The 26,443-nt window shown below is 45.3% G+C and overlaps 1 protein-coding gene and 1 long non-coding RNA gene across 7 annotated transcripts in view; one reads left to right on the forward strand and one right to left on the reverse strand.

The window, feature by feature from the left end:
- Positions 1 to 26,443, forward strand: part of CASKIN1 (CASK interacting protein 1) — a 411,436-nt gene that overhangs the window by 191,087 nt on the left and 193,906 nt on the right. For all 6 annotated transcript variants that reach the window (XM_063934707.1, XM_063934706.1, XM_063934708.1 and 3 more), the window contains one exon: positions 13,560 to 13,611. In XM_063934707.1, the coding sequence (XP_063790777.1) occupies positions 13,560 to 13,611 (52 nt within the window). The remainder of the gene's footprint in view (positions 1 to 13,559; positions 13,612 to 26,443) is intronic.
- On the reverse strand, positions 312 to 16,371 carry LOC134945437 (uncharacterized). Its single transcript, XR_010182120.1, has 4 exons — positions 16,201 to 16,371; positions 9,858 to 9,967; positions 4,902 to 4,992; positions 312 to 671 (listed from the first exon to the last, which is right to left on the reverse strand). It is a non-coding gene; the product is annotated as an uncharacterized LOC134945437 (long non-coding RNA).

A 26,443-nucleotide genomic window follows, 5' to 3' on the forward strand; every position in this document is an offset into this window, starting at 1 on the left:
GGGATTCTAAATCCTTCCTTATTATGTCGGCTCGTCCGGGCACAGTGTCCTAACTGAGGCTTGGAGGAGGGTCATAGTGGGAGGAGCCAGTGCACACCAGGTAGTCATAAATCTTTCTAGAGTGCCCAGCCTCCTTCGGAGCCCGCTATTCCCCATGGTCCTTACGGAGTTCCCAGCATCCACTACGGACTACGAGAAATAGAATTACCGGTGAGTAAATTCTTATTATTTGTGACTATTGGAGTTTGTGACATATAAACTGAAGGCAATAAGGATGAAGGCAGCATGTAATTGCCACGAATCCCACCGTGCAGCAAGCGTTTGTGCATTTTGGCCTGTGGAATGACGGTCAGGGTTAAGCGGTGGTCTGGAGCATAGTAAGTATGTATGGAGTGACTGCGCCCAGTGTGAGAGCTGTTCCTGCCCTGTAGGGATTCTGTAATTCTGCTGCTTAGATGCACAGCTCCTTTGAAGAGATTGTAGATGGCTCGTGTTCAGCATACAGACGCCCCTCCATACCGCCTGGCACCTGCATGGGGCCTTTATACGTGTGACATGTATCAGGCGCTCCCTAGCATTCTGTTTCTCCTGATAGACATTTCAGCCCATCCTCTTTGTTATATCCAAGTTCCTAATAGTCACGAAGCACCAAGGTCTTGTAGTGTCGGCATCTGTATTTACGCAGTAAGGATGTAAGAGGGATAATGTATTCACTAATGCAGATTATGACGGTTGTAAAAGTCATTGAGGCCAACCATATAAAGGCACATTGGTGTTTGCCACCTAAAATTTAAGGTGACTTCTAATATCAAAATGGACCTTCTAAAATGTAAAAAAAGTTAAATTGGGACAATATAAATCTCTCCATGATCACCCAAACCCCACCGCAAAGCGCCAAAAACATCGCCTGTTTGCTCATGAAGCCGCAACCTAGTACTAGGCCAAACCCCATTTCGGATCTAGTGTTTGGGACAGTCTTGACAAAAATCTGGACTGTTGGTGGTACGATAACCTAATAATTAATATCGGGGTATTATTTATTTCTCTGCTCAATTTCTGATTGGGGTATGCAAGGGACACCTCAGCTCAATAAATTACAAGATGTTAATGGAAAATTAATAATAGCATATTTTGTGTTGCTCACACATGTTATACCATAAAACACAATGATATACAATATTGTCATGTTTGGTGTATGATTTTGTGATGTCGGACTGCATTAAATCCAGATATTCCATTTGTGTCTTGCATCCGCCTTCTAGGCTTCAAGGCTATCATAGGATTCTTTGTAAGTATTATCGCCAGTATTACGCGCAGTTTTAAATGATAGGGGGGGGGGGATGTATCAAACCGTGGAGAGTGATAAAGTGGAGAGAGATAAAGTACCAGCCAATCGGCTCCCAAATGTCATTTGTCAAACCCAGCCTGTAACATGGCAGTTAGGAGCAGGTTGGTTGGTACTTTATCTCTCTCCACTTTTTCACTCTCCAAAGTTTGATACAGCTCCCCCTTTATCAATTAAAACTAAGGGGATTCAGGGGTCTATTCATGAAGCAGTGAAAAGTGTGGAGAAGTGAGCTAGTGGAGAAGTTGCCCATGACAACCAATCAGCATTGAAGTAACATTTATAATTTGCATACTATACAATTGTACGGAGCAGCTGATTGGTTGCCATGGGCAACTTCTCCACAGGCCCACTCTTTTCACTGCTTCATGAATACACCCAGTATGTAAAACAGCTTGATGGGATGTCGGCAGTCACATGACCGACATCGGGATCCCAACATTGAAAATCTCGACTTCAGAGTGGGTAAGTGTTTTCAAACCACCCACCCCTCCCCTACACTACCCCTAAACCTCCGGGGTTGGCGGCTAGGGCTAACCCTCCAGGGTGGCTTGGGCTAACCTCCTCCTAGCGCCTTACCATAACCCCCCCGGTCCCTAACAGTTACCCCAATACCTACGGGATGTCGGCTGTCGATGTTCCGTTGCCGGTCTCCTGAAGGGTGTCAGGGTTCCAGCGTCGGTCACATAACTGCCGGCACCCCTTCCATCGGGATGCTAAACGCATCCTCTCCAAGGCTTAGTAGATCTACCCCATAGTACCAACCAATCCCCTTCTAATTGTCGTGTTCCAAAGGCAGCCTGTAAAATGATAGGAGCTAATTGGTTGGTACTTTATCTCTCTTCACTTTATTTCTCTCCAAGGTCTGATTCATATCTCCATCAGTATAAGTTATTTGAATAATAGGTGGTGAAGAGAAGTAAGGCTGGAGTTATAAAGCATTGGCCTTGGGCAAATAATAATATCTCTCTGTTTTGTGTTATTCATAAACACAGAATAGCTGACCTCTGACGCACGTCATGTTCATCCTACAGTTACCATACATCTAATACTTACCATAGCAACAACACTCAACATACTGTATAATAAGCACATACCTCCTCACAGACCCACACCACATATTATAAAGTATAATTGCATAAACTGGTTATAAAACAATGATGCTCCTCTTGGTGACTGATGACCATGGCACATACATTTAGATTTGTATCATAAATAGATAAATGCATAAATAATGGTAATAAATATTCATTATTAATAAAATGACAATCCCCCTGGACGGCAGGTGACTGAGAGAAGCAAGGGGAATGTAGTCCCTTAGCTGCTTATCACATGACCGGGTTTAGTATGAAATACCTACAATCAAAATCCCGACGGTCAAAATACCGACAGCAATTGACTGATGGTAAAAATCCCACTAAGGTCAAAATACCGTGGTCAAAATACCGACATTTAAATTGTCGACAGGTCAAAAAGTCGACACAATCTTTACAAATTTTTGTGCGTATGTTGAGACAGGTGGACATGGACACTGTATAACGGTAGCGTGTCCCCTCGCATTGCGAGCGCTTCGCTGCACACGGCACACTATTATATTCCCCCTCCAGGTCCGCTGCCATGGTAAAGTATGAACAAGTCGGTTTCAATGAAGAAAATCATGAAAAACTCATGTCGACTTTTTGACCAGTTGACATTTTAAATGTCGGTATTTTGACCTTGTCAGTATTTTAAATGTCGGTAATTTGACCATGGGGTAAATTTACTAAGATGGGAGTTCTATTTAAGATGGGATGTTGCCCATAGCAACCAATCAGAATCTAGGCCCTCATTCCGAGTTGATCGGTCGCAAGGCGAATTTAGCAGAGTTACACACGCTAAGCCTACGCCTACTGGGAGTGTATCTTAGCTTCTTAAAATTGCGACCGATGTATTCGCAATATTGCGATTACAAACTACTTAGCAGTTTCAGAGTAGCTTCAGACTTACTCGGCATCTGCGATCAGTTCAGTGCTTGTCGTTCCTGGTTTGACGTCACAAACACACCCAGCGTTCGCTCAGACACTCCCCCGTTTCTCCAGCCACTCCTGCGTTTTTTCCGGAAACGGTAGCGTTTTCATCCACACGCCCATAAAACGCCGTGTTTCCGCCCAGTAACACCCATTTCCTGTCAATCACATTACGATCGCCGGAGCGATGAAAAAGCCGTGAGTAAAAATACTATCTTCATTGTTAAATTACTTGGCGCAGTCGCAGTGCGAATATTGCGCATGCGTACTAAGCGGATTTTCATTGCGATGCGATGAAAAATACCGAGCGAACGACTCGGAATGAGGGCCCTAGTTCTCATTTATCTAGCACCTTCTAGAACATAATACCTGGAATCTGATTGGTTGCTATGGGCAACATCACATCTTAAATAGAACTCCCATCTTAGTAAATTTACCCCCATGTCGGGATTTTGACCTTGTCGGGATTTGACCGTCGGTCAGTTGTTGTCGGGATTTTGATTGTAGGTAAATTGATCACATCATCCCACATGACCAGCTGCCTCTGCCCAAGCTGCTAGGCCCGGCTGGCCATTATCATAGATACGCTCTGAAAAAGTGACTTATCTTAAAATATATAAAATAGGATTTTTCTTTTCAGAAGATTTTTAATTTTTCTTGTACAACAATCTTGTTAAAAGATAGTAATTCTTTGTGCTGACCAATTTGTGTAATGCATGACAGTGAGAAGGCCCTCAACCCAAACTGTATCTCATACGCGTCATACAGATGTAAAGTCATCTTCACAGTTTCAGTAAAAGATTTATAGAAATAGATTGGCAGCATTCTGAACACATCTAAGGGGCGGGATGTAATGAGGTCTAAGTTCGGCGGCTGTGTCGGATGCCTGCCAAACTCTGACGTTTTTTTAAATGGGCAATCATTTACATGGCATGGTTTAGCCTGGTACATGATTGCCCCTTTAAAAAAAAAAAAAGTCCAAGTTTGGCCAGCATCCCGCACGGCCGCCGAATTCGGACTTCATTACATACCAGCCAAGGACTCACATACATAGCGGCTGCTTTAACGTTCTTTCTTAAAATCCAAAACGTACATTAGTGCTGTTGGGGTTAAAAATACGGTAAAGTATCTACAAACTGCAGCTGTCAGAGGCTTACTGCAATACATAGGACTCGCCGTATGTTTTATAGAGGGTCTGCAGCAAATTTCAGAGATATCTTGTGTATGGATCTGTCTCATACAATTCTATGTGCCCGTATGCAGCAAGCTCCTGGACGTTGCATGAGAGATGGCATTGCCCATAGAAGCCTATGGGCTAATTTATGCTAAAATTCCGAAGGATCTCTCTCTGTCACCCTAGCGCTAACTCTGAGGAAAAAAGTAATGAGGTTGGAAATTAGCGCTCCTTACTGTAAGTACTCTCTCCTATAGGGAAGCTCTGAGAACATGCTTTGAATGCTTTTGGATTAAGGACAAATTATACTGTAATACAGCTATATGTATGAGCACTAAAGCGCTAACGTTAAGGAAGAAATCATTTTATTACTAACCTACTCTCCTGAAATGTCCGGAAGGCTCTACAGATTTCTGGCGTTCTCCTGGACTCCTGGAATAGCAGGTCACCTGCCAGCATCCTGCTCACTAGTGAAGTAGACTGGATTAATGACATGGGGCCTAATTCAGATCTGTTTGCTCGCTAGCTATTTTTTTGCAGCGCTGCGAACAGACAGACGCCGCCTATAGGGGAGTGTATTTTAGCTTTGCAAGTGTGTGAACGCGTGTGCAGCCGCACTGTACAAAAACAGCTTGTGCAGTTTCTGAGTAGCTCTGACCTTACTCAACCGCTGCGATGACTTCAGCCTATTCGAGCCTGGAATTGACGTCACACACCCGCCCTGCAAGCGCTTTGACACGCCTGTGTTTTTCCAACCACTCCCTGAAAACGGTCAGTTGACACCCACAAACAGGGCGTCAATCTCCTTGCGATCGGCTGTACGAATGGTTTCTTCGCTAGAACCAGTGCACAACAAAGATCCGCTTTGTAACCGTACGGCGCGTCTGTGATTTGCGGTGCATGCGCAGTAGTTACCTAATCGCTGCGCAGCGAAAAACGCTAGCGAGCGAACAGATCTGAATAAGGCCCCATGATTCGCTGCACTCATGTTACTTCCCCCCCCCCCCCCCACACACACACACGTTGTAATGCTGCAAATTAGTTTAACTGTGTGAACGAGCTAACTGCACATGTCCCCTCAGACTAACACAGCAAAGCCATGTCATATTTTCTAAAATTCATCATATTGTCATATTTGGTGATTTTTAGCTTTCTAAATATGCCTCCTTAATAACAAATGGCTCCAGAATGTGGCACAGAGGTGGAACTACCATTTGTGCAGCAGGTGCATTGCACCATGGTCCCTGGCTACTACGAGGCCCAATGCTGCCCAGGCCAGCAATGAATTTTCCCCTTGGCCATTGCACAACCATTTTGAGCAAAGTCAGACGACTGGCTCAGCGAAGGGAGCAGGGTGGGCCCCACTGCCTGAGGAAATTGCCTCTTACCTCAGGGAGGTGGGGTAGAACTTGCGTGGGTTGCATCTGCATCAGTTTGCCACGTGAGCCGGACTGATAGGAGAGTCCTGCCGCCTGTTACCGCTGATGAACACGTATTGTCTCTAATTCACAGTTGTCTGTGAATTAAAGGCAGCTCACGGCCGGTGTAATTGGCGCTGTCAGAGCCTGCATGAAGCTAAGTAGGAGACTTCTATTTCCAACCATGTCACTACACAGTCTTATACAGTAAATAAATAAGATGTGACCTGGACATTCTCAATAATAATCTTGGTGGCCATCTTGGGATAGGGCATGAGACCTCCCTGGAGGACAGAAAGACTAGAGTCCGTGCAGTAGTACACTCTTCTTGCAACACCCACCATCACCAAGGTATATCCCTTCCTTGTTCTCCACACAGTGGAGGACTGTGTACAGGAGTGTGTTTTTGTACTCCTGTCACACCCTCCCTGTCACCCACTGCCTCTCTCTCTGCCACCCACTGCTTCTACTTGTCATCCCCTGCATCTTCTTGTCACCACTGGCGTGTGTTATGAAGTCAGGGTGGGTCAGAGGAGAGGGCCCAAAGTATATTTTTGCACTTAGGTCAACCACTCACTAGGTCCGCCACTGCTGTGACATATCTATAATGGGTGCAGGAGTTCCCGGAATTATGCGCACGGACAGTAGAGCAGTCACTGGGAAAATGTCTACCATGCACATGCTTCGGCACTAGGGGATTGTGGGATGCTGGACCACTGCACACAGTCCCCCTCTGCTCATAGGCCCTCATTCCGAGTTGTTCGCTCGCTAGCTGCTTTTAGCAGCATTGCACACGCTAAGCCGCCACCCTCTGGGAGTGTATCTTAGCTTAGCAGAATTGCGAACGAAAGATTCGCAGAATTGCGAATAGAAATTTCTTAGCAGTTTCTGAGTAGCTCCAGACTTACTCAGCCATTGCGATCAGTTCAGTCAGTTTCGTTCCTGGTTTGACGTCACAAACACACCCAGCATTCGCCCAGACACTCTCCCGTTTCTGCAGACACTCCTGCGTTTTTCCCAGAAGCGCCAGCGTTTTTTCGCACACACCCAGAAAAAGGCAAGTTTCCGCCCAGAAACACCCACTTCCTGCCAATCACACTACGATCACCAGAACGATGAAAAATCCTCGTTATGCCGTGAGTAAAATACCTAACTTTTGTGTAAAATAACTAAGCGCATGCGCTCTGCGAACCTTGCGCATGCGCAGTAAGCGACTAATCGCAATATAGCGAAAATCGTCAACTAGCGAACAACTCGGAATGACCCCCATAAGGCGCACCTGATAGTAATAGTAATAAGTGAGAATTGCATTTAATATACAGACTAATAGGAATGGTGCTTTGCATTTGGTTAATAGTGAAACAACAGGGGCATTTTCAGGGACAGGAATATATGCTAATAAATCTTTAAAACCAGGAGCTGTCAGTGGAAAAGGAAGCCGGCCATGAAGGAGTCAGCATGACAGACAGCTGCTCCCAGCGCTGGTATGTGCAAGACAACTGTCCCCATTTAGTAATGCTGCCTCTCTATTTGGTGCTGAGCATCCCCTGTGTCAGGAAGCGGACAGATTCAGGAACGTACTAATTTGCCTTGTTAATTGCAAGTAAAATAGAAGGGAGCAGGCTTGTGTGAAAAGCTGGTGGGAGGACAGATAATTACTAGATATCACCCCGGATATATTGTTTTTCTCATCATGGCAAAAAATGTCAATGCAATGAATATCTTATATATATATATATATATATATATATATATATATATAGTGACCCCTATAATTACTGCATTAGAAGAAAATGACATGAATCTTGCATTGCTGAGTATTGTTCTTTGGTTCTTCACGTGATCTCTTCCTGGCGGCATTCGTGTTATTACTGCTTATTACTTGTATATTACACACAAGTACCACATATTGGTATGCCGGTTTTCGTTATTCTGGCGCTGGTATACTGTGCGCCGGGATCCCAACAACCGGTATACTGAATACCACCCACATATCCCGCTGCTTCCCAGATCAGTTTGCTAAATCGTACAAATTGGATTCTTATTCAGAGCCGCCACGGTGTCTGCCTAATGATCTTAAAAGCCAAGTGTATGTAATGCAGTAACTCTTCTTCTACAAAAAAGTCTCAATATTAACATTGAAAACATTTGTTAAATAATTATACTGCATATGGGGGTAATTCTGAGTTGATCGCAGCAGCAAGTTTGTTAGCAATTGGGCAAAACCATGTGCACTGCAGGGGGTGCAGATATAACATTTGCAGAGAGAGTTAGATATGGGTGGGTTATTTTGTTTCCGTGCAGGGTAAATACTGGCTGCTTTATTTTTACACTGCAATTTAGATTTCAGTTTGAATACACCCCACCCAAATCTAACTCTCTCTGCACATGTTATATCTGTACCCAGTGCCGTAACTAAACATTTTAGTGCTGTGTGCAAGAAACGGCATCGGCGCCCCCCCCCCCCCCCCCATGCAAAACAGGGGCAGTGCGCGCCGTAGGCGTGCGCAAAAAATAGAGGCGTGGCTTCATGGGGAAGAGGTGTGGCCACAAAATAATACCAATTCATATAACGGTGCACAGTAGTCTCCATTATTCAAATTACGCCGCACAGTAGCGCCACTACACCAGGTAGAGACCCTTTTACACATTATGGCGGACAGATTCCCCTTTTTTACACATTACGGCAGACAGTGTCCCTTTTTTACACATTATGGCAGACAGCGCCCCCTTTTTTACACATTACGGCAGACAGCGTCCCCTTATTACACATTACGGCAGACAGAGTCCCCTTCTTACACATTACGGCAGACAGCGTCCTCTTATTACACATTACGGCAGACAGCGTCCCCTTCTTACACATTACGGCAGACAGCGTCCCCTTATTACAGATTACGGCAGACAGCGTCCCCCTTTTTACACATTACGGCAACCAGCGTCCCCCTTTTTACACTTTACGGCAGAGAGCGTCTCCTTTTTACACATTAAGGCAGACAGCGTCCCCTTATTACACATTACAGCAGACAGCGTCCCCTTATTACACATTATGGCAGACAGCGACCACTTTTTATTTTCAACCACATCTGTAGCTGAGTGGCTGAGCTCTCTCACCCGGTGCAAGTGGTTCTCCCTCCCGCAGCAGCGACTCCCTCCCGGCGGCAGCAGCTCTTCCTCCGCAGCAGCGCTTCTCTCCTGGTGGCAGCGACTCTCCCCCCCAGCGGAAGCGGCTTACCTGGAGGCAGCGGCTCTTCCCCGGCAGCAGTGGATAACGGAGGCAGCGGCTTTCTCCAGGTGGCAGTGACCCCCCCCCGGCGGAAGCAGCGGCCCTCATCCCCGGCGGAAGCGGCTCTTCTCTGGCCGCAGCAGGTAACCCGGAGGCAGCGGCTTCAGAGCGGGTCACTTCCCCATGGTCTCTCCATCGCCTACACAGGGGCCAAGAGAGGGCGCGGGAGCGCAGGGGGAAAATGCGCTCTAACTAGGTGTGCGCTGTGGGCAATGCCCCTTCTGCACACACCTAGTTACGGCGCTGTCTGTACCCCCCCTGCAGTGCACATGGTTTTGCCCAACTGCTAACAAACTTGGTGCTGCGATCAACTCAGAATTAGGCCCATAGATAGATAGATATATTTATTAAGAGAGATATTAGGTAGAATAATAAAATGTTATTCCTGCATTGTAAGGAATAATAATTTCTGAATATTTAATAAGGTTTAATATATTGATTGTTTTTCACATGGTTTTTATTGGGCATGGCCACAACATCTGGGGCGCATGTGAATTATGGGAGCTGTGAAACTTTAAGTTATGATGGTAAAGAGAAAAACATAAACAACTTTAATTACACACATTAAGCAGCCGTTTTGCTACTACCGTATAAATTGTAAGATCTTTTCCATAACATGAGTGTTACTTACACCCACGTGAAACTGCTTTATTAGAAGAAATGTTTCTCTGGCGGTGACGTCTTGGCTGACTGCTCTGATCTCTCCACCTTCCAGAGCCCGCCCAACTAATGTGGTGGATACTATGAGAAGAAAAGGGACAGGGGTGAGTCACACGTTCCCTGGGGAGCAAGAAAGCTCAGATTTTATTCTACAGTATAAGGCAAAATAAGAACGGATACTGAGAAATCAATGCAGTTTCTCTGTGTTACAGCTCTCCACCCTCAAATTACTCCCCAATTTATATAATGCCTCTCCAGTCTTCTAGTTCTCTCCACTGAGACTCTCACTATTACCTTAAATGCTCTGCTCTTCTTGCAGATGCTCACTCCTTTCAGAAATAGCCCCATAGCTCCCGGCAGAAGCTCCTGACTTTGATCCTCCTGTAGTACGCCTACTGTAGGGGTTGCTGCTGTGAGATGACTGCGGTATTTGTGTCAGTGATACAGGAAGACAAGACTTGCCTATCCGGCATAAGGCCAACTCCTCAGAGGCCCAGACATCATCTGGACAAAGGCTGTATAGAGCTCCCTTCAATGAGTACCTACAGGGCTGGCCCTCCACCACATTCATACAATTAAGGGTTCTATTTACTAAGCTTTGGAGAGAGATAAAATGGAGGGAGATAAAATACCAACCAGCTCCTATATGTCATTTTTCAAACACAGCCGGTAACATGACAGTTAGGAGCTGATTGGCTGGTACATTATCTCCATCCACTTTCTCTCTCTCCAAGTCTTTGTAAATAGTTCCCCAAGCTCCTATATGGCGGTATACTAATAAAGGTGAGGTGTTCTCCAAAGTCATATACACGCAGATGGTTCCGGTATGAATGGTCGACCATGTTATGGTCGACAGTCATTATGTCGACCACTATTGGTCGACATTGGCATGGATACATGGACAAATGGTCGGCACATGAAGATGGTCGACACATGAAAAGGTCGACATGAGTTTTTTTACTTTTTTTGGTGTCGTTTTCTGCGTAAAGTGACGGGGAACCCCAATTAGTGCACCGTGTCCCCTCGCATGGCTCGCTTCGCTCACCATGCTTCGGGCAAGGTGCAGAGCGCAGATTACCTTTCCCAATCGTAGTCCACGTGGATCGGAAAGTATGGAAAAGTTCCCCAAAAGAAAAAAAAAGTGAAAAACTCATGTCGACCTTTTCATGTGTCGACCATGGGTCAATGTCGACCTAATGACTGTCGACCATCCAAACGGATACCCACGCAGATGAGGAAGACATTATGAGCTACAATACATGTATAAAAACGTAGACATAAATTATAGAGAGATAAAGTACCAACCAATCAACTCCTGTCATTTTTCAAACACTGCCTGTAACGTGACAGGAGCTGATTGGTTGGTACTTTATCTCTCCAAACTTTGGTTGGTACTTTGGGGTAAGTTTATCAATTAGCTGATTGGTTGTTACCGATTGGTTGTACTGCGTGTGAACTTTATCTATCTCTCTACATTATCTCTCTACAAGCTTTAATACATCTCCCTTTTTGTGGACTGGACCAATATTCAAAGTAATGCGGCCTATCAGATCACCAGCAAGCAGTCTGCAGAACTTCCTGACCAGCATTTTTGAGGCATTTTTGAGGCACTTGTCCCACTTGATAGTGAAATTACGTATTCTACTGAATGTCACTTCAGCCGGCAAAATGGTTTCCCCTGGCGCGTCTAGCCAGAGTTCATTTGTCCACTTTTTTTAGGTACAAATAAATGAACACATAAATCTTTAGCAGCAGTGGATAAAAGACAGCAGACATTTAATCAAGTGTTTTTTTCGTGTAGCCGTAGCATACGATTTTGTGACTATCATGAACCGTCTTGAGGGGAAGTTTCCCTGTGCGTGAACGTAATCCATCACCATCCGGGGCTTTATAATCAGAGCACACACGCTGTGAGAGGCTCGTGCGTCATACGCTGTCACTCATAGCTCCAATATCTCTGTTAAGAGCTATTTGTCGGAGGGATTGAATATTAGATAAAAGGATGATTTACCTGTCATGTTCGACATTTCTGCCCAAGCACTAATAACAGGGACAGGTTTCTGTGAAATGGCAGCTCTCAATGGGCTGAACCTGCCTGTGCTTTATGGCTGCCTCTGTGAGCTGGTTTATAGCCCTTTGTGTTGCAGACAGAGGATGGATGAGCCCTGTGCCTTCCTGTCTGTGTCTCACTACGCTCCACCAGAGTCACATTTCAATAGGCATTTATCCCCGCTTCCATTTCGTCATTCAGATGCCTGTAATCACTAAGCCATAACTGCCCACATTGTGCTCGGCCCCTAAGTCAGTCTCTGTGATGCTGGGAATGAGGCAGAAAGCGTTGCCATCCCTCATACTGATCTGTGTTTCTCCTTAAAGGGGTTTCCATCCATCAGATTACTTGTGCATGCCCTCCTAAAACTTCTAAGTGGGTTCAGTATGACTTACCGATGGACGGGATGCTGGTGGTCATTGTTCCGACAGCGGCATCCTGTCCATCAGAATCCCAACAGCCCCCCATTTACCCTAACCGTCTCTTTTGGGTGCCTAACCCTCCCCGGTTGGTGTTTAACCCTAACCCTCCCTTCCCCGCTGCCTAAACCTAACCCTCCCCGCTTTGTGTCTAACCCTAACCCTCCCTTCCCTGCTGCCTAAACCTAACCCTCCCCGCTTGGTGTCTAACCCTAACCCTCCCTTCCCCGCTGCCTAAACCTAACCCTCCCCGCTTGGTGTCTAACCCTAACCCTCCCTTCCCCGCTGCCTAAACCTAACCCTCCCCGCTTGGTGTCTAACCCTAACCCTCCCTTCCCTGCTGCCTAAACCTAACCCTCCCCGCTTGGTGTCTAACCCTAACCCTCCCCTCCCCACTGTCTAAACTTAACCCTCCCCGCTTGGTGCCTAACCCTAACCTCCCCTGCTATGTCCCTAACCCTCCCCCCCGGTCCGTAACCATAACCTCCCTGTGCTTGCACCTTATCCCTAACCCCCCTTCTGCTTCCTAAACCTAACCTCCAACTCCTCCCCCCCCCCCCCCCCGCGCGGCAGGGCGATCGGGATACAGGCTGTTGGTATTTTGATGCCAGCATCCCGCTTGGCGTTTGTATTTTGACGCCAGGATTCTGTCCTCCCTTGGGATCCCGGCATCGGTATATTGACCATGTTCGTTGGGAAGCTAACTGATTCTAAGTTTATTGGTTTAAATGGCAGATAAGTTCAGTTGATCAATGAGGATCCCAGGTGCTTGTATACAATTGTGCCTCAGCTATTGTCCCTTACCAAAAGGCAAGCAAGGATTTTAATTGAAATATTTCTGTATGGTGTAACACACATATGCATAGCACATATATAATATACATAAAAGTTGTAGTAGAAATCCTGCCCTAGAACAGTTTAACCGCATGTTAATAGGAAGAATGAAAGAGCGCCACTACCAGATGCTGGTCACAATAGGTGCTGCAGCATATTTATATTGCATAAAACAGTATTTCTGGTGTAGAGGCCGTTCTGCATGAGATGTATGTACTTTTATCTAGTCATGAATGAGAATGACAGCGCAGCATTTAGTAAAATGGGATAAAACAGTAAATTGTGTGAATAATGCAGGTGTTCAGCATCAGAGCCTGCTTGAGCAATTATATTTGTTCTCAATCATTTCCTTTCTCTTTTGTTGTCACAGAGCTCCTTGGTTCTGCAAAGAGAGTGAATGTAAATTTTCAAGACACGGATGGGTAAGTGAATGGTCCTCTCTCTTGTTACTTAGACAATCTATATATATATTGGATGTGACCTTGTTTAGGAATATACACCCACATTTGCAAGATGTATACAGTGAAATCTTAGAACATGGCTTCTATTTCATTGCATAACAGATAAACAGTCCATTATATAATAATGTATTGTGGGTTATAGTTTTATGATCTGTAAGAATTGATCTTGTAATCTGTAAAGTGATCTGTCTGTAAATCAGCACAGGACTCTGGAGAGCTGCAGAAGTGTGTCTTTACTACCTGTAACCATGCTAAATAATGGCTGCAGAGGAGCCTCCTATAAAACAAATACTTCCTGTATGACAAATTGTATGGCAATGATATACCTTCTGTCCATCCACATACAGCATACATCTACTGTACATAAACAATTGTAAATTGCGGGAAAAGCCACATACTGTAATCCTCACTTAGGATAGTAATCATTGTTACAGTGTCTTCATTACATGGAATAATACACGGTCGAGTCACGTTATTATGACCACCTCCTACATTTGACGTCAGCAGCGTGTAGCCCATGAAGTACGTCACGTGTCGTGCGCTGGCTTGGTGGGTATATAAGGTGTGCGATAGGCCGTCTGCACACACATCATTCGCTGCTGTCATGGGTAAAAGGGGTGATTTATCCGAGTTGCAAAAAAGGAATGATTATCAGCGTTCGGGCCAAGGGTGGCAGTATTTCTGACACAGCGCAGTGTGTGAACTGTTCGCGTGCTGCTGTGGTGAAGGTGTATTGTGACTGGATAAATGGCATCACTCTGAATAACCGACGTGGAAACTGCGGAGCACCACGTGCCATTGATGTGAGAGGTGAACGTTGGCTACGAAGGTGCGTGAGGGCCAACCAACACTCTACAGTGGAGCAACTCACCGTCATAATGAACCTGGAGGCTACCAGACGTGTGCCTAAAACACTAGGTCAGCCCGTCTAGCTGCTGTCCATGCTGCACACGGCGGTTACTCTGGTTATTAGCTGGGGGTCATAATAATGTGACTTGGCCGTGTATAATACTACATTAGTGGTAGGTTTTAAGGATGTATAAAGTAATTTTGGTGTTCCATGGTCAGTATAATACTTATTATGTGCCTATGCATCTCCTGTATAAGACCTACAACTCCTGTCTAATGGATATACACATCTGTGAAGATGGGCCTGGTAAAGTGGTAAGATAACCCATACTGCTTCAGGCCGCTATTGCTAAGCTGCCTCTGTGATTATATTTTATTTTGTTAAAATGCATAAATAATTGATTTTTATTTAAATAAAACAAAAACAAATGATAAAACGATCAATCGCTCTCCAAATTTTCCAAACGATCAATCGCTCTCCAAATTTTCTGCTACTTATAAGAAGCTGAACCTAGTGTGGAATGCAGTTGTTACACTATATACTGGATGTAAGGCTCAGCCGATGATCTTTTACATTCTGCTCTAAAACTGGCCTTGTATGAAGGCTACTCTAGGTTCGGAGTAATCTCGATTGAATTCTTTGTTACAGGTATTTGGTATATGTGTTATGTTTGATCCGCAAATCTTATTGTACATACTTGTTAGTTTGCGTTTCTCCGTTTCTGGTTGCGGTACTGGACATATTTGTGCCAATTTTAGCAGTACATATAGACTAATGTACTTTCAGATTTGATTTTAAAGCTTTGATATAATCCTGACAATTGCTGATAGGAGAATCTGCACGAAAATAACTGGTGCTCTGGTGAAACACGTTTTCACAAGAGCAGCATAAGATTTACCACAATGAGGCAACTCGGATATTCTGGGTTCAGCCGATGCTCCAGTGCTAAAGCAGCGGATAAGACCTACTCACAGTGAGAGCACTGTAACTATTTTTCTGACATTAAATTCTTACCCACTGAAGCTACCACGCAAAAGTCCACGCAAACCACTGACTGAAGAATATTTGAGTCTGGGATTAAACAGGACAGGGCTGTCCAACTCTGGGAGACCCATAACGGCTTTTTATGCCATTGTACAGTATTATTTTCTTTTGCTACAGAGCTCCTGCACATAGTGACATACATGTGGCCTTCTTCGTGAAAACACTGGAGTCTCACAGAAATAGGACATACAGTAAGGTTGTTTTTTTTAGTTAAGCAACTCAAATTATCAACACTTACACAAGTGGATGGGAAGACAGCGCCAAAAACAGAGGTGCTAATGAGGCTGGGGATAGTGGAGCATGCTGAATGGAAATAATTAGTTCCTGAAAGGTTTATGTGGGAATGAGATTCTTCAGTTTGGAAACCCTGAAGGTTCTGGAGAAAGTGAAGTCCTGGGTATGCAATCATTAAATATGCATAACGAAATAAACACAGCAACACTGTCGCCTCTGAACAGGGTACAATACAGTCGCTGCAGCTATCACTAATAAGAAGTGTGATGTTTGGAGAACGGCTGCGAAGCATGACAGTGTTCCTGTCTCTGGAATAAGAATATTACATTGCTAATCAATATATATATATATATATATATATATATATAAAACAACACTCACTTCTCCAGCGATGCAGAAAAAGTAGACAAGCCAGCACTCACATGTAGATGAGAGGAAAGCAGGATTTATTCCTTAACCAAACGGCATGGTGAAGTACAGCAAACACAGCCCGACAGCTGTTTCAACCGACTGGTCTTCCTCAGGGGCTAACCGCACTGTTGTCAGAAATATAAGCCTCAAATGGCTCCACAATCAACCCAGTAGCATCAGGACGTGGGCTGAGACAAGTCCGGGCATGTCTAATGCATCCCCTGTTGTCTCCTCCCACTCCATGACACTAGTAACTAAGCTAAACAAACCCGGTATCATGCATAGCAATGGCTCCGGAGTGCGGCAATACGTGCGGCGAGTGGTCTCAGCAGCCTGACTAGTAAATGGCATGCTGATAGTGAGGGGAATTGCAAGGACGCTGTACATCAAAACAGAAGTAAATGAAATGAAGTGATGTGTTTAAAAAAGTATATATATATATATATATATATATATATATATAAATTTAAATACCAAATATGATTGCTGCAAATGAATTGGTGCGTCAGTGCCGTAGATCTCATTTATTGTGAGTGTCCTATACTTGAACCCATGTTTTGTGGTAGGACATGTTCCATACACTTGTACAAAAAAATAATTGTTTCCATGGTGGAGTAGTGGTTAGCACTACTGCCTCACTCATGAGTTGCATTCCCAGAAATGACCTACCTGAGGTTATATGTTCTCCCCATGTTTGCGTGAGTTTACTCCGGTTTCCTCCCACACTACAAAAACATACTGGGAGGTTTATTGTATTTGTTAAAATGAACGTGTGCGCTTGTATGTTAGGACATTTAGACTGTAAGCTCCAGTGGGACAGAGACTGATACGCATGATCAATATTCTCTTGATAATGCTGCATAAAATTGGTACTATATAAATAAATGCTACCAATAATATTATTATTACCAGGCCCCATGGAAAGGATTGAATAAGGCCCCAGTGATGTCACTCTAGCGTACCACGGCCCTGGGTTGCTTTCAGAAGATATGGCTCGGGTTTAGGATGACTTGGGGGTGTAGTTTGTTTGTTCCTATTTGTCTGGATAATGTTGGGAGCTACTCTTTTAGGATCATTTAAAAAAGCAAACTCAGGACACAAATAAGCTCAAACCACACCCAGAACCACCCAAACCACACCCAGCCCTGCCCAAACCACTCCCACATCCTTCCAAGCTCCACCCATTTTTCCACCCAATCCTTGGCCATATTTCCATGAGACCCATTTCAGGTTCGGGTATTGGAGTAGACCCATGTTGGGAGGTGTGCCCATGCTTCTGTCTACAAATGAATGCTCTCAGTAAGTGGCACTGCCACACAGTTTTATAAGACAGGAATTCCAAGAGCCTTACCCCTATGTACTAAGCCTTGGATGGAGATAAAGTGGACGGAGATAAAGTACCAGCTCCTAATTTCCATTTTTCAAACCAGCATGTGACATGACAGTTAGGAGCTGATTGGCTGGTACTTTATCTCCATCTAAAGCTTGGTACATAGGGGCAAAGCTCTTGGATTTCCTGACACCTGTGAATGTGTAATGGTGTATGCAGTGCATCTGTAGTGTAAGTGCTGTCATGCGACAAGACACCAGATATTCCAAGTATACACAGCCATCTTACTATCCGTCTCCCCTCTGCTCCAGTTGAGGTCACTGATCTCTTCCTAAAAAAGGACAATAGCGACAGGGATATTTACTGCTTTACAGCTTTGCGCTATATAATGATATACCCCCCCTACTGTAAATTATAAGGATATTATAAGTCACAAAGGAGTTTTATGTCCTTGTAAAAGCTCAAGGCCATATTGCAAGCAATTACCTCAGAACACATTTTTGATACAGATATCATTTGCAGGCGTTTATATGTACATCAGCAGCTATTGTCTATTACAAGCACATAAACAGCTGAAATTGTCCTGCTACCACCACAACACCACCACCACCACCACGGAAAGAGGCTTTATCCAAACCCCATGTAATTACACCCACTGCAAGCACTGACAATACAATATAGTACATAAACTACAAATGGCATAACACTCCCAGCGAGAACTGCAATGCAGGCGTAAAACCATGTACCATGTACAAGAGGGCTGGCGCCATCTTGTGGCAACTGTCCCCATGAGCAGCCTTTGATTAAGAGAAGCACATCTGGCCAGCTAATTGGGGAACGTCTATAAATGTGGCTTGTAAGTCACTTTGTTCTGTCACTGCCGGAATGCTAATTACCAGATTACCATATGGAAGCGATGACAGGCAGCATTTTAACTTTGTTTTATGATTATTATGTATGCGTTTACAGTATTTTTTTACTTTTTCTCCCTGATCATTTAACTTATCTTTACCTTCATGCACTGGGAATGCAGCGGTAAAGGCTAAAAAGTTAGCAGTCCTAAATTCAGCCCTGTGATATGTGACCAGCTGCATTGTGAATGATTTTAGGACATGAGTAGAGTCCCATTTTCTGATGTCAGATGGAGAGAGATGGATCCAAACAGTCAGCCAATGAGCTAGATGATAATGACACAGAGACACGTTTTGGATGGCGTTGGACACAGCTGTTTATGGATGCTTCCTTGCCAGAATAAAGGACGTTTATAATAACAGCCATATAATGACAGCCGTCCGCACAGTATCTTGTGACACCGTCCGGATCATCATGATTACATGCATGACTGATAACAAAACACATACATTCCCCCTACTGTGACAATAGGGAAGTATAGTGCTAAGAAGTATGGTCCTAAAAAGCCATTTGCAGTTAGTTTAATAAGTCACCTTCTGTTGAGTGTAATTTTTCCTGCTAATATTAATTTTGCTAACTATGGGCTGATTCGCACGCAGAGTGGCTGTAGCCATGGAAACCAGATGCTAATGTGAGTCTCCGTATGGCTATTGCGGATTCAGACGATAAGTTGTGCTGCCCAGTGATTTTGCACTGGCCGCCGCAACTGTCATAATTAGTATTGGCACTTGTACCAACCTCATGCTAGGTGCAAGAGCTCTGTACAGGCTTCCCTTCCCTGTATGGACAGCTCAGAATCGCACAGAGCTTTACATACACACCCACAAGACAGGGCGCTTCCGTGTGCTTGCATTGCTGCTGCCCCAAAACACCCAATTTCACGGACAGACTGATGCATCCAAGTTCCGCACAGCTCTGAATAAGACAGAGATTCGCAAAAATGCATAAATATGCCTCTGCGCATGCGCCGTATGCTCACCATTTGCGGATGTGTACATAGCACAGCAAGTCTCAGACTCAGGGGTAAATTTACTAAAAGTCGATTTTGGTCGATATTCGGTACATTTTTGATCGATTTTGTGTTTAAGGGGCTGATTCTGAGGATGGACGCAGCCGCAGGTCCACACGCAATGGGCGCTGCCATCTGGTCGTGTGCGACTGTCATGATCCTAGGCACGGCGATTCCCCAGATACGCCAATCTGCGAATCCCTGCCACGTGACACCATTACTGGATACCTGAGCGCGTGCGTTAATTTCAACACGGTCACTGCCACCAGCCAAAGTACAAACGTTTAGGGTATGACCCAAGGCAAACTTAGGGCTTTTGCCTGCACCCAGAATTATTATTTTTTTGGTAACGCCTCTTTCAGAGAGTTGGGTTGGATACACAACAGAAACCAGAGCTAAAATTTATTATTTAATTAAAGTATAACACTTCAAAGCTCATGTAATCATGACAGCGACCTTACACATTGTGATTGCCAGGTGATGCAAAGTTGTTCGCAAAGGTGACGACGCAGCATGGGGGGAGGGGGGGCGGGCCGAACGGGGTGGGCCGGAACCGTTTTCATGTCAGCTTCGTGACATCACACGCAGCTACTCCAATTAAGAAATGGCAGCCGACCATCTGACAGTGCAGCCAAGCAAAGGGTCAACCTTAGGCGGACTCACACCTGCTGGGCGGCCTTGCCCTGTGCTGGCGCATGCAGGGATCTGCATCTATCTCTGAATAAGGCCCTAAGGGGGACATTTACTAAGCAGTGATAAGAGCGGAGAAGTGGAGAAATTTCTCCATCAACCAATCAGCAGCTCTGTATCATTTTATAGTATGCAAATTATAGATGTTACTTCAGTGCTGATTGGTTGCCATGGGCAACTTCTCCACTGGCTCACTTCTCTGCTCTTATCACTGCTTAGTAAATGTACCCCCGTATAGCTCACATTTACTAACAGATGGTTTTTGACAAATGTAAAAATCATCTGTTAGTAAATGTGGAATTTAGACCCTGAAATCCAAAATCGACCAAACATCGATCAAAAAATCGACCCAGATTTTTAGTAAATATACCCCTAAATCCCACATTTACTAACAGAGGATTTTTTAATTATCATTTTTTTTTAAAGGCTGTCAAAAATCATCTGTTAGTAAATATGTGATTTAGACCATGAAAAACGAAATCGACCAAACATTATCCAGATATCAATCAGCATCGTCCAAAATCGACTTTTAGTAACTATACACCTCAGCTTCTATACATGTATTTAATGAGAAATTTGATATTTATGAGAACACAGTCTAAAATCAATAAAAATAAGTCATCATGTATCAATCTCTCAGAATACCCGGGAAAATCCCAAATTTTGGAGACCTCTCCCGCGCTCCCAGGAGAGTGTTGTTATTATTATTATTATTATCGTTTATTTATATGGCGCCACATGGGATCCGCAGCGCCCAATTACAGAGTAAACAAATAAGCACAACATGAAGACAGTGACTTACAATTCAATACAATAGAGTGCATCCGGAAAGTATTCACAGCGCTTCACTTTTTCCACATTTTGTTATGTTACAGCCTTATTCCAAAATAGAATAAATTTGTTTTTTCCCTCAAATTCGACACAATACCCCATAATGACAACGTGAAAAAAGTTTGTTTGAGATTTTTGCAAATTTATTAAAAATAAAAAATTAAGAAATCACATGTACATAAATATTCACAGCTTTTGCCATGAAGCTCAAAATTGAGCTCAGGTGAATCCTGTTTCCACTGATCATCCTTGAGATGTTCCTACAGCTTAATTGGAGTCTACCTGGGGTAAATTCAGTTGATTGGACATGATTTGGAGAGGCACACACCTGTCTGTATAAGGTCCCATACTTGACAGTGCGTGTCTGAGCACAAACCAAGCATGAAGTCAAAGGAATTGTCTGTAGACTTTCGAGACAGGATTGGCTTGAGGCACAAATCTGGGGAAGGGTACAGAAAAATATCTGCTGCTTTAAAAGTCCCAATGAGGACAGTGGCCTCCATCATCCGTAAATGGAAGAAGTTTGGAACCACCAGGACTCTTCCTAGAGCTGGCCGTCCATCTAAACTGAGCGATCAGGGGAGAAGGGTCCTAGTCAGGGAGGTGATCAAGAACCCTATGGTCACTCTGTCAGAGCTACAGCATTCCTCTGTGGAGAGAGGAGAACCTTCCAGAAGGACAACCATCTCTGCAGCAATCCACCAATCAGGCCTGTATAGTAGAGTGGCCAGATGGAAGCCACTCCTTAGTAAAAAGCACCTGGCAGCGCGCCTGGAGTTTGCCAAAATGCACCTGAAGGACTTTCAGACCATGAGAAACAAAATTCTGTGGTCTGATGAGACAAAGATTGATCTTTTTAGTGTGAATGCCAGGCGTCATGTTTGGCGGAAACCAGGCACCGCTCATAACCAGGCCAATACCATCCCTACAGTGAAGCATGGTGGTGGCAGCATCATGCTGTGGGGATGTTTTTCAGTGGCAGGAACTGGAAGACTAGTCAGGATAGAGGGAAAGATTAATGCAGCAATGTACAAAGACATCCTGGATGAAAACCTGCTCCAGAGCGCTCTTGACCTCAGATTGGGGCAACGGTTCATCTTCCAGCAGGACAACAACCCTAAGCACACAGCCAAGATATCAAAGGAGTGGCTACTGGACAACTCTGTGATTGTCTTTGAGTGGCCCAGCCAGAGCCCAGACTTGAATCCGATTGAACATCTCTGGAGAGATCTGAAAATGCAAAGGAGGGAGCGCTATGAGAGTCTAATAGTTAAATTTATTAAAACAATGTTTCAAATGCCACATAGCTCATAATGGATATAAAAAGGTAAATACATTTATTTAATAAAATAAACAAGACATTGCAGCTGCAATATAACACCTGAATTGATAGAATTGTTATAAATTATCACTTTTGAGAACCAGTATTGCGGCCGTGCGTCCACGGACTGTAAATTGCTATAAACGGGAGACTGATGATAGGTACTTCTTATAGAAGCATTGCTGTTATATTGAATATAAGTCTCTAATTTCTTTTGACATGTACAAGTCCCGTTGTATGAATTGGAGACGGCTCGGTTTGTCCGAGCAACCAGCGTCTCAATGATTAGGTCATGACCGTTAACACTGGACAGCTCATACGTACTGATCAGACGGGAGCCGACTTCTCTTGTTAGATGGTATCCGGTGAAGAGAAGGCTTTCGGTATTGAAGGCTGTACTGAGCCGGGTATGCAGCGGCTCAATGCACTCTGTGTACAGATCCTTTCTCTAACGTCCTAAGTGGATGCTGGGACTTTGTAAGGACCATGGGGAATAGCGGCTCCGCAGGAGACTGGGCACAACTAAGAAAGCTTTAGGACTAACTGGTGTGCACTGGCTCCTCCCACTATGACCCTCCTCCAGACCTCAGTTAGATTTATGTGCCCGGCCGAGCTGGATGCACACTAGGGGCTCTCCTGAGCTCCTAGAGAGAAAGTATATTTTAGGTTTTTTATTTTACAGTGAGATCTGCTGGCAACAGACTCACTGCAGCGAGGGACTAAGGGGAGAAGAAGCGAACCTACCTAACTGGTGGTAGCTTGGGCTTCTTAGGCTACTGGACACCATTAGCTCCAGAGGGATCAACCGCATGGAACCGGCCATTGATGTTCGGTCCCGGAGCCGCGCCGCCGGCCCCCTTACAGAGCCAGAAGCAAGAAGAGTCCGGAAAATCGGCGGCAGAAGACATCAGTCTTCACCAAGGTAGCGCACAGCACTGCAGCTGTGCGCCATTGCTCCTCATACACACTTCACACTCCGGTCACTGAGGGTGCAGGGCGCTGGGGGAAGGGGGCGCCCTGAGCAGCAATAAAAACACCTTGGCTGGCAAATATATCACAATATATAGCCCCAGAGGCTATATATGTGATAAATACCCCTGCCAGAATTCATTAAAAAGCGGGAGAAAAGTCAGCCGAAAAAGGGGCGGAGCTATCTCCCTCAGCACACTGGCGCCATTTCTCCCTCACAGCTCCGCTGGAAGGAAGCTCCCTGGCTCTCCCCTGCAGTCTACACTACAGAAAGGGTAAAAAAGAGAGGGGGGGCATTAAATTTAGGCGCAATATACATATAGCAGCTATAAGGGGATATAATTTAGTTAATCCCTGTATTATATAGCGCTCTGGTGTGTGCTAGCATACTCTCTCTCTGTCTCCCCAAAGGGCTTTGTGGGGTTCTGTCTCCTGTCAGAGCATTCCCTGTGTGTGTGCGGTGTGTCGGTACGGCTGTGTCGACATGTTTGATGATGAGACTTATGTGGAGGCGGAGCAAATGCCTGAAAATGTGTTGTCACCCCCTGCGGGGCAGACACCTGAGTGGATGGACTTGTGGAAGGAATTACGTGAAAGTGTCGACTCCTTACATAAAAAATTTGATGACATGCCAAATGTGGGACAGCCGGCTTCTCAGCTCGTGCCTGCCCAGACGTCTCAAAGGCCATCAGGGGCTCTAAAACGCCCGCTACCTCAGATGGCAGACACAGATGTCGACACGGATACTGATACCAGTGTCGACGACGAAGAGACTAATGTTATGTCCAGTAGGGCCACTCGTTACATGATTGAGGCAATGAAAAAAAAATGTTTTACACATTTCTGATGTGACCACAGGTACCACAAAAAAAGGTATTATGTTTGGAGAGAAAAAACTCCCACTAGTTTTTCCCCCTTCTGAAGAATTAAATGAAGTGTGTGAAGTAGCGTGGGCTTGCCCAGATAAAAAATTGGTAATTTCTTAAAAGTTACTAATGGCGTACCCTTTCCCGCCAGAGGATAGGTCACGTTGGGAAACACCCCCTAAGGTGGATAAAGCGCTTACACGCTTATCAAAAAAGGTGGCACTACCGTCTCCGGATACGGCCGCCCTGAAGGAGCCTGCTGATAGAAAGCAGGAGGCTCTCCTGAAGGCTATATATACACACACTGGTATTATACTGAGACCAGCTATTGCTTCAGCATGGATGTGCAGTACTGCTGCTGCATGGTCAGATTCCCTGTCAGAAAACATTGACACCCTAGACAGGGACACTACATTGCTGAACGTAGAGCATATTAAAGACGCTGTCTTATACATGAGAGATGCACAGAGGGATATTTGCCGGCTGGCATCTAAAATAAGTGCACTGTCCATTTCTGCCAGGAGAGGGTTATGGACTCGGCAGTGGACAGGTGATGCAGATTCTAAAAGGCACATGGAAGTTTTGCCTTATAAGGGTGAGGAGTTGTTCGGGGATGGTCTTTCAGACCTACAGCAACGGCTGGGAAGTCAGCATTTTTACCACATGTCCCCTCACAACCAAAGAAAGTACCGTATTATCAGGTACAGTCCTTTCGTCCCCAAAAGAGCAGGCGGGGTAGAGGCGCGTCCTTTCTGCCCAGAGGCAGAGGTAGGGGAAAAAAGCTGCAGCATACAGCCAGTTCCCAGGAACAAAAGTCCTCCCCCGCTTCTTCTTCTAAGTCCGCCGCATGACGCTGGGGCTCAACAGGCGGAGCCAGGTACGGTGGGGGCCCATCTCAAAAACTTCAGCAATCAGTGGGCTCGCTCACAAGTAGATCCCTGGATCCTTCAAGTGGTATCTCAGGGGTACAGGCTGGAATTCGAGACATTTCCCCCCCGCCGTTTCCTCAAATCTGCCTTGCCAACATCTCCCTCAGGCAGGGAGGCTGTGATAGAGGCAATTCACAAGCTGTATTCCCAGCAGGTGATAGTCATGGTGCCCCTACTTCAACAAGGACGGGGTTACTATTCCACAATGTTTGTGGTACCGAAACCGGACGGTTCGGTGAGACCCATTTTAAATTTGAAATCCTTGAACACATATATAAAAAAATTCAAGTTCAAGATGGAATCGCTCAGGGCGGTTATTGCAAGCCTGGAAGAGGGGGATTACATGGTATCACTGGACATCAAGGATGCTTACCTGCATGTCCCCATTTACCATCCTCACCAGGAGTACCTCAGATTTGTGGTACAGGATTGTCATTACCAATTCCAGACGCTGCCGTTCGGCCTGTCCACGGCACCGAGGGTATTTACCAAGGTAATGGCCGAAATGATGATACTCCTTCGAAAAAAGGGAGTTTTAATTATCCCATACTTGGACGATCTCCTGATAAAGGCGAGGTCCAGAGAGCAGTTGTTGGTCGGGGTAGCACTATCTCGGGAAGTGCTACAACAGCACGGCTGGATTCTAAACATTCCAAAGTCACAGCTGGTTCCTGCGACACGTCTACTGTTCCTGGGGATGATTCTGGACACAGTCCAGAAAAAAGTGTTTCTCCCAGAGGAAAAAGCCAAGGAGCTGTCATCTCTAGTCAGAGGCCTCCTGAAACCAAAACAGGTGTCGGTGCGTCACTGCACGCGAGTCCTGGGAAAAATGGTAGCTTCCTACGAAGCAATTCCATTCGGTAGGTTCCATGCCAGAACCTTTCAGTGGGACCTGTTGGACCAATGGTCCGGATCGCATCTTCAAATGCATCGGCTGATAACCCTGTCTCCAAAGACCAGGGTGTCTCTGCTGTGGTGGCTGCAGAGTGCTCATCTCAGAGAGGGCCGCAGATTCGGCATACAGGACTGGGTCCTGGTGACCACGGATGCTAGCCTTCGAGGCTGGGGGGCAATCACACAGGGAAGAAACTTCCAAGGACTATGGTCAAGTCAGGAGACTTCCCTACACATAAATGTTCTGGAACTAAGGGCCATTTACAATGCCCTAAGTCAGGCAAAACCCCTGCTTCAAAACCAGCCGGTACTGATCCAGTCAGACATCACGGCGGTCGCCCATGTAAACCGACAGGGCGGCACGAGAAGCAGGACGGCGATGGCAGAAGCCACAAGGATTCTCCGATGGGCGGAAAATCACGTGTTAGCACTGTCAGCAGTGTTCATTCCGGGAGTGGACAACTGGGAAGCAGACTTCCTCAGCAGGCACGACCTCCACCCGG

This window comes from Pseudophryne corroboree, chromosome 7, assembly GCF_028390025.1.
Source record: "Pseudophryne corroboree isolate aPseCor3 chromosome 7, aPseCor3.hap2, whole genome shotgun sequence".
Taxonomy (NCBI): domain Eukaryota; kingdom Metazoa; phylum Chordata; class Amphibia; order Anura; family Myobatrachidae; genus Pseudophryne; species Pseudophryne corroboree.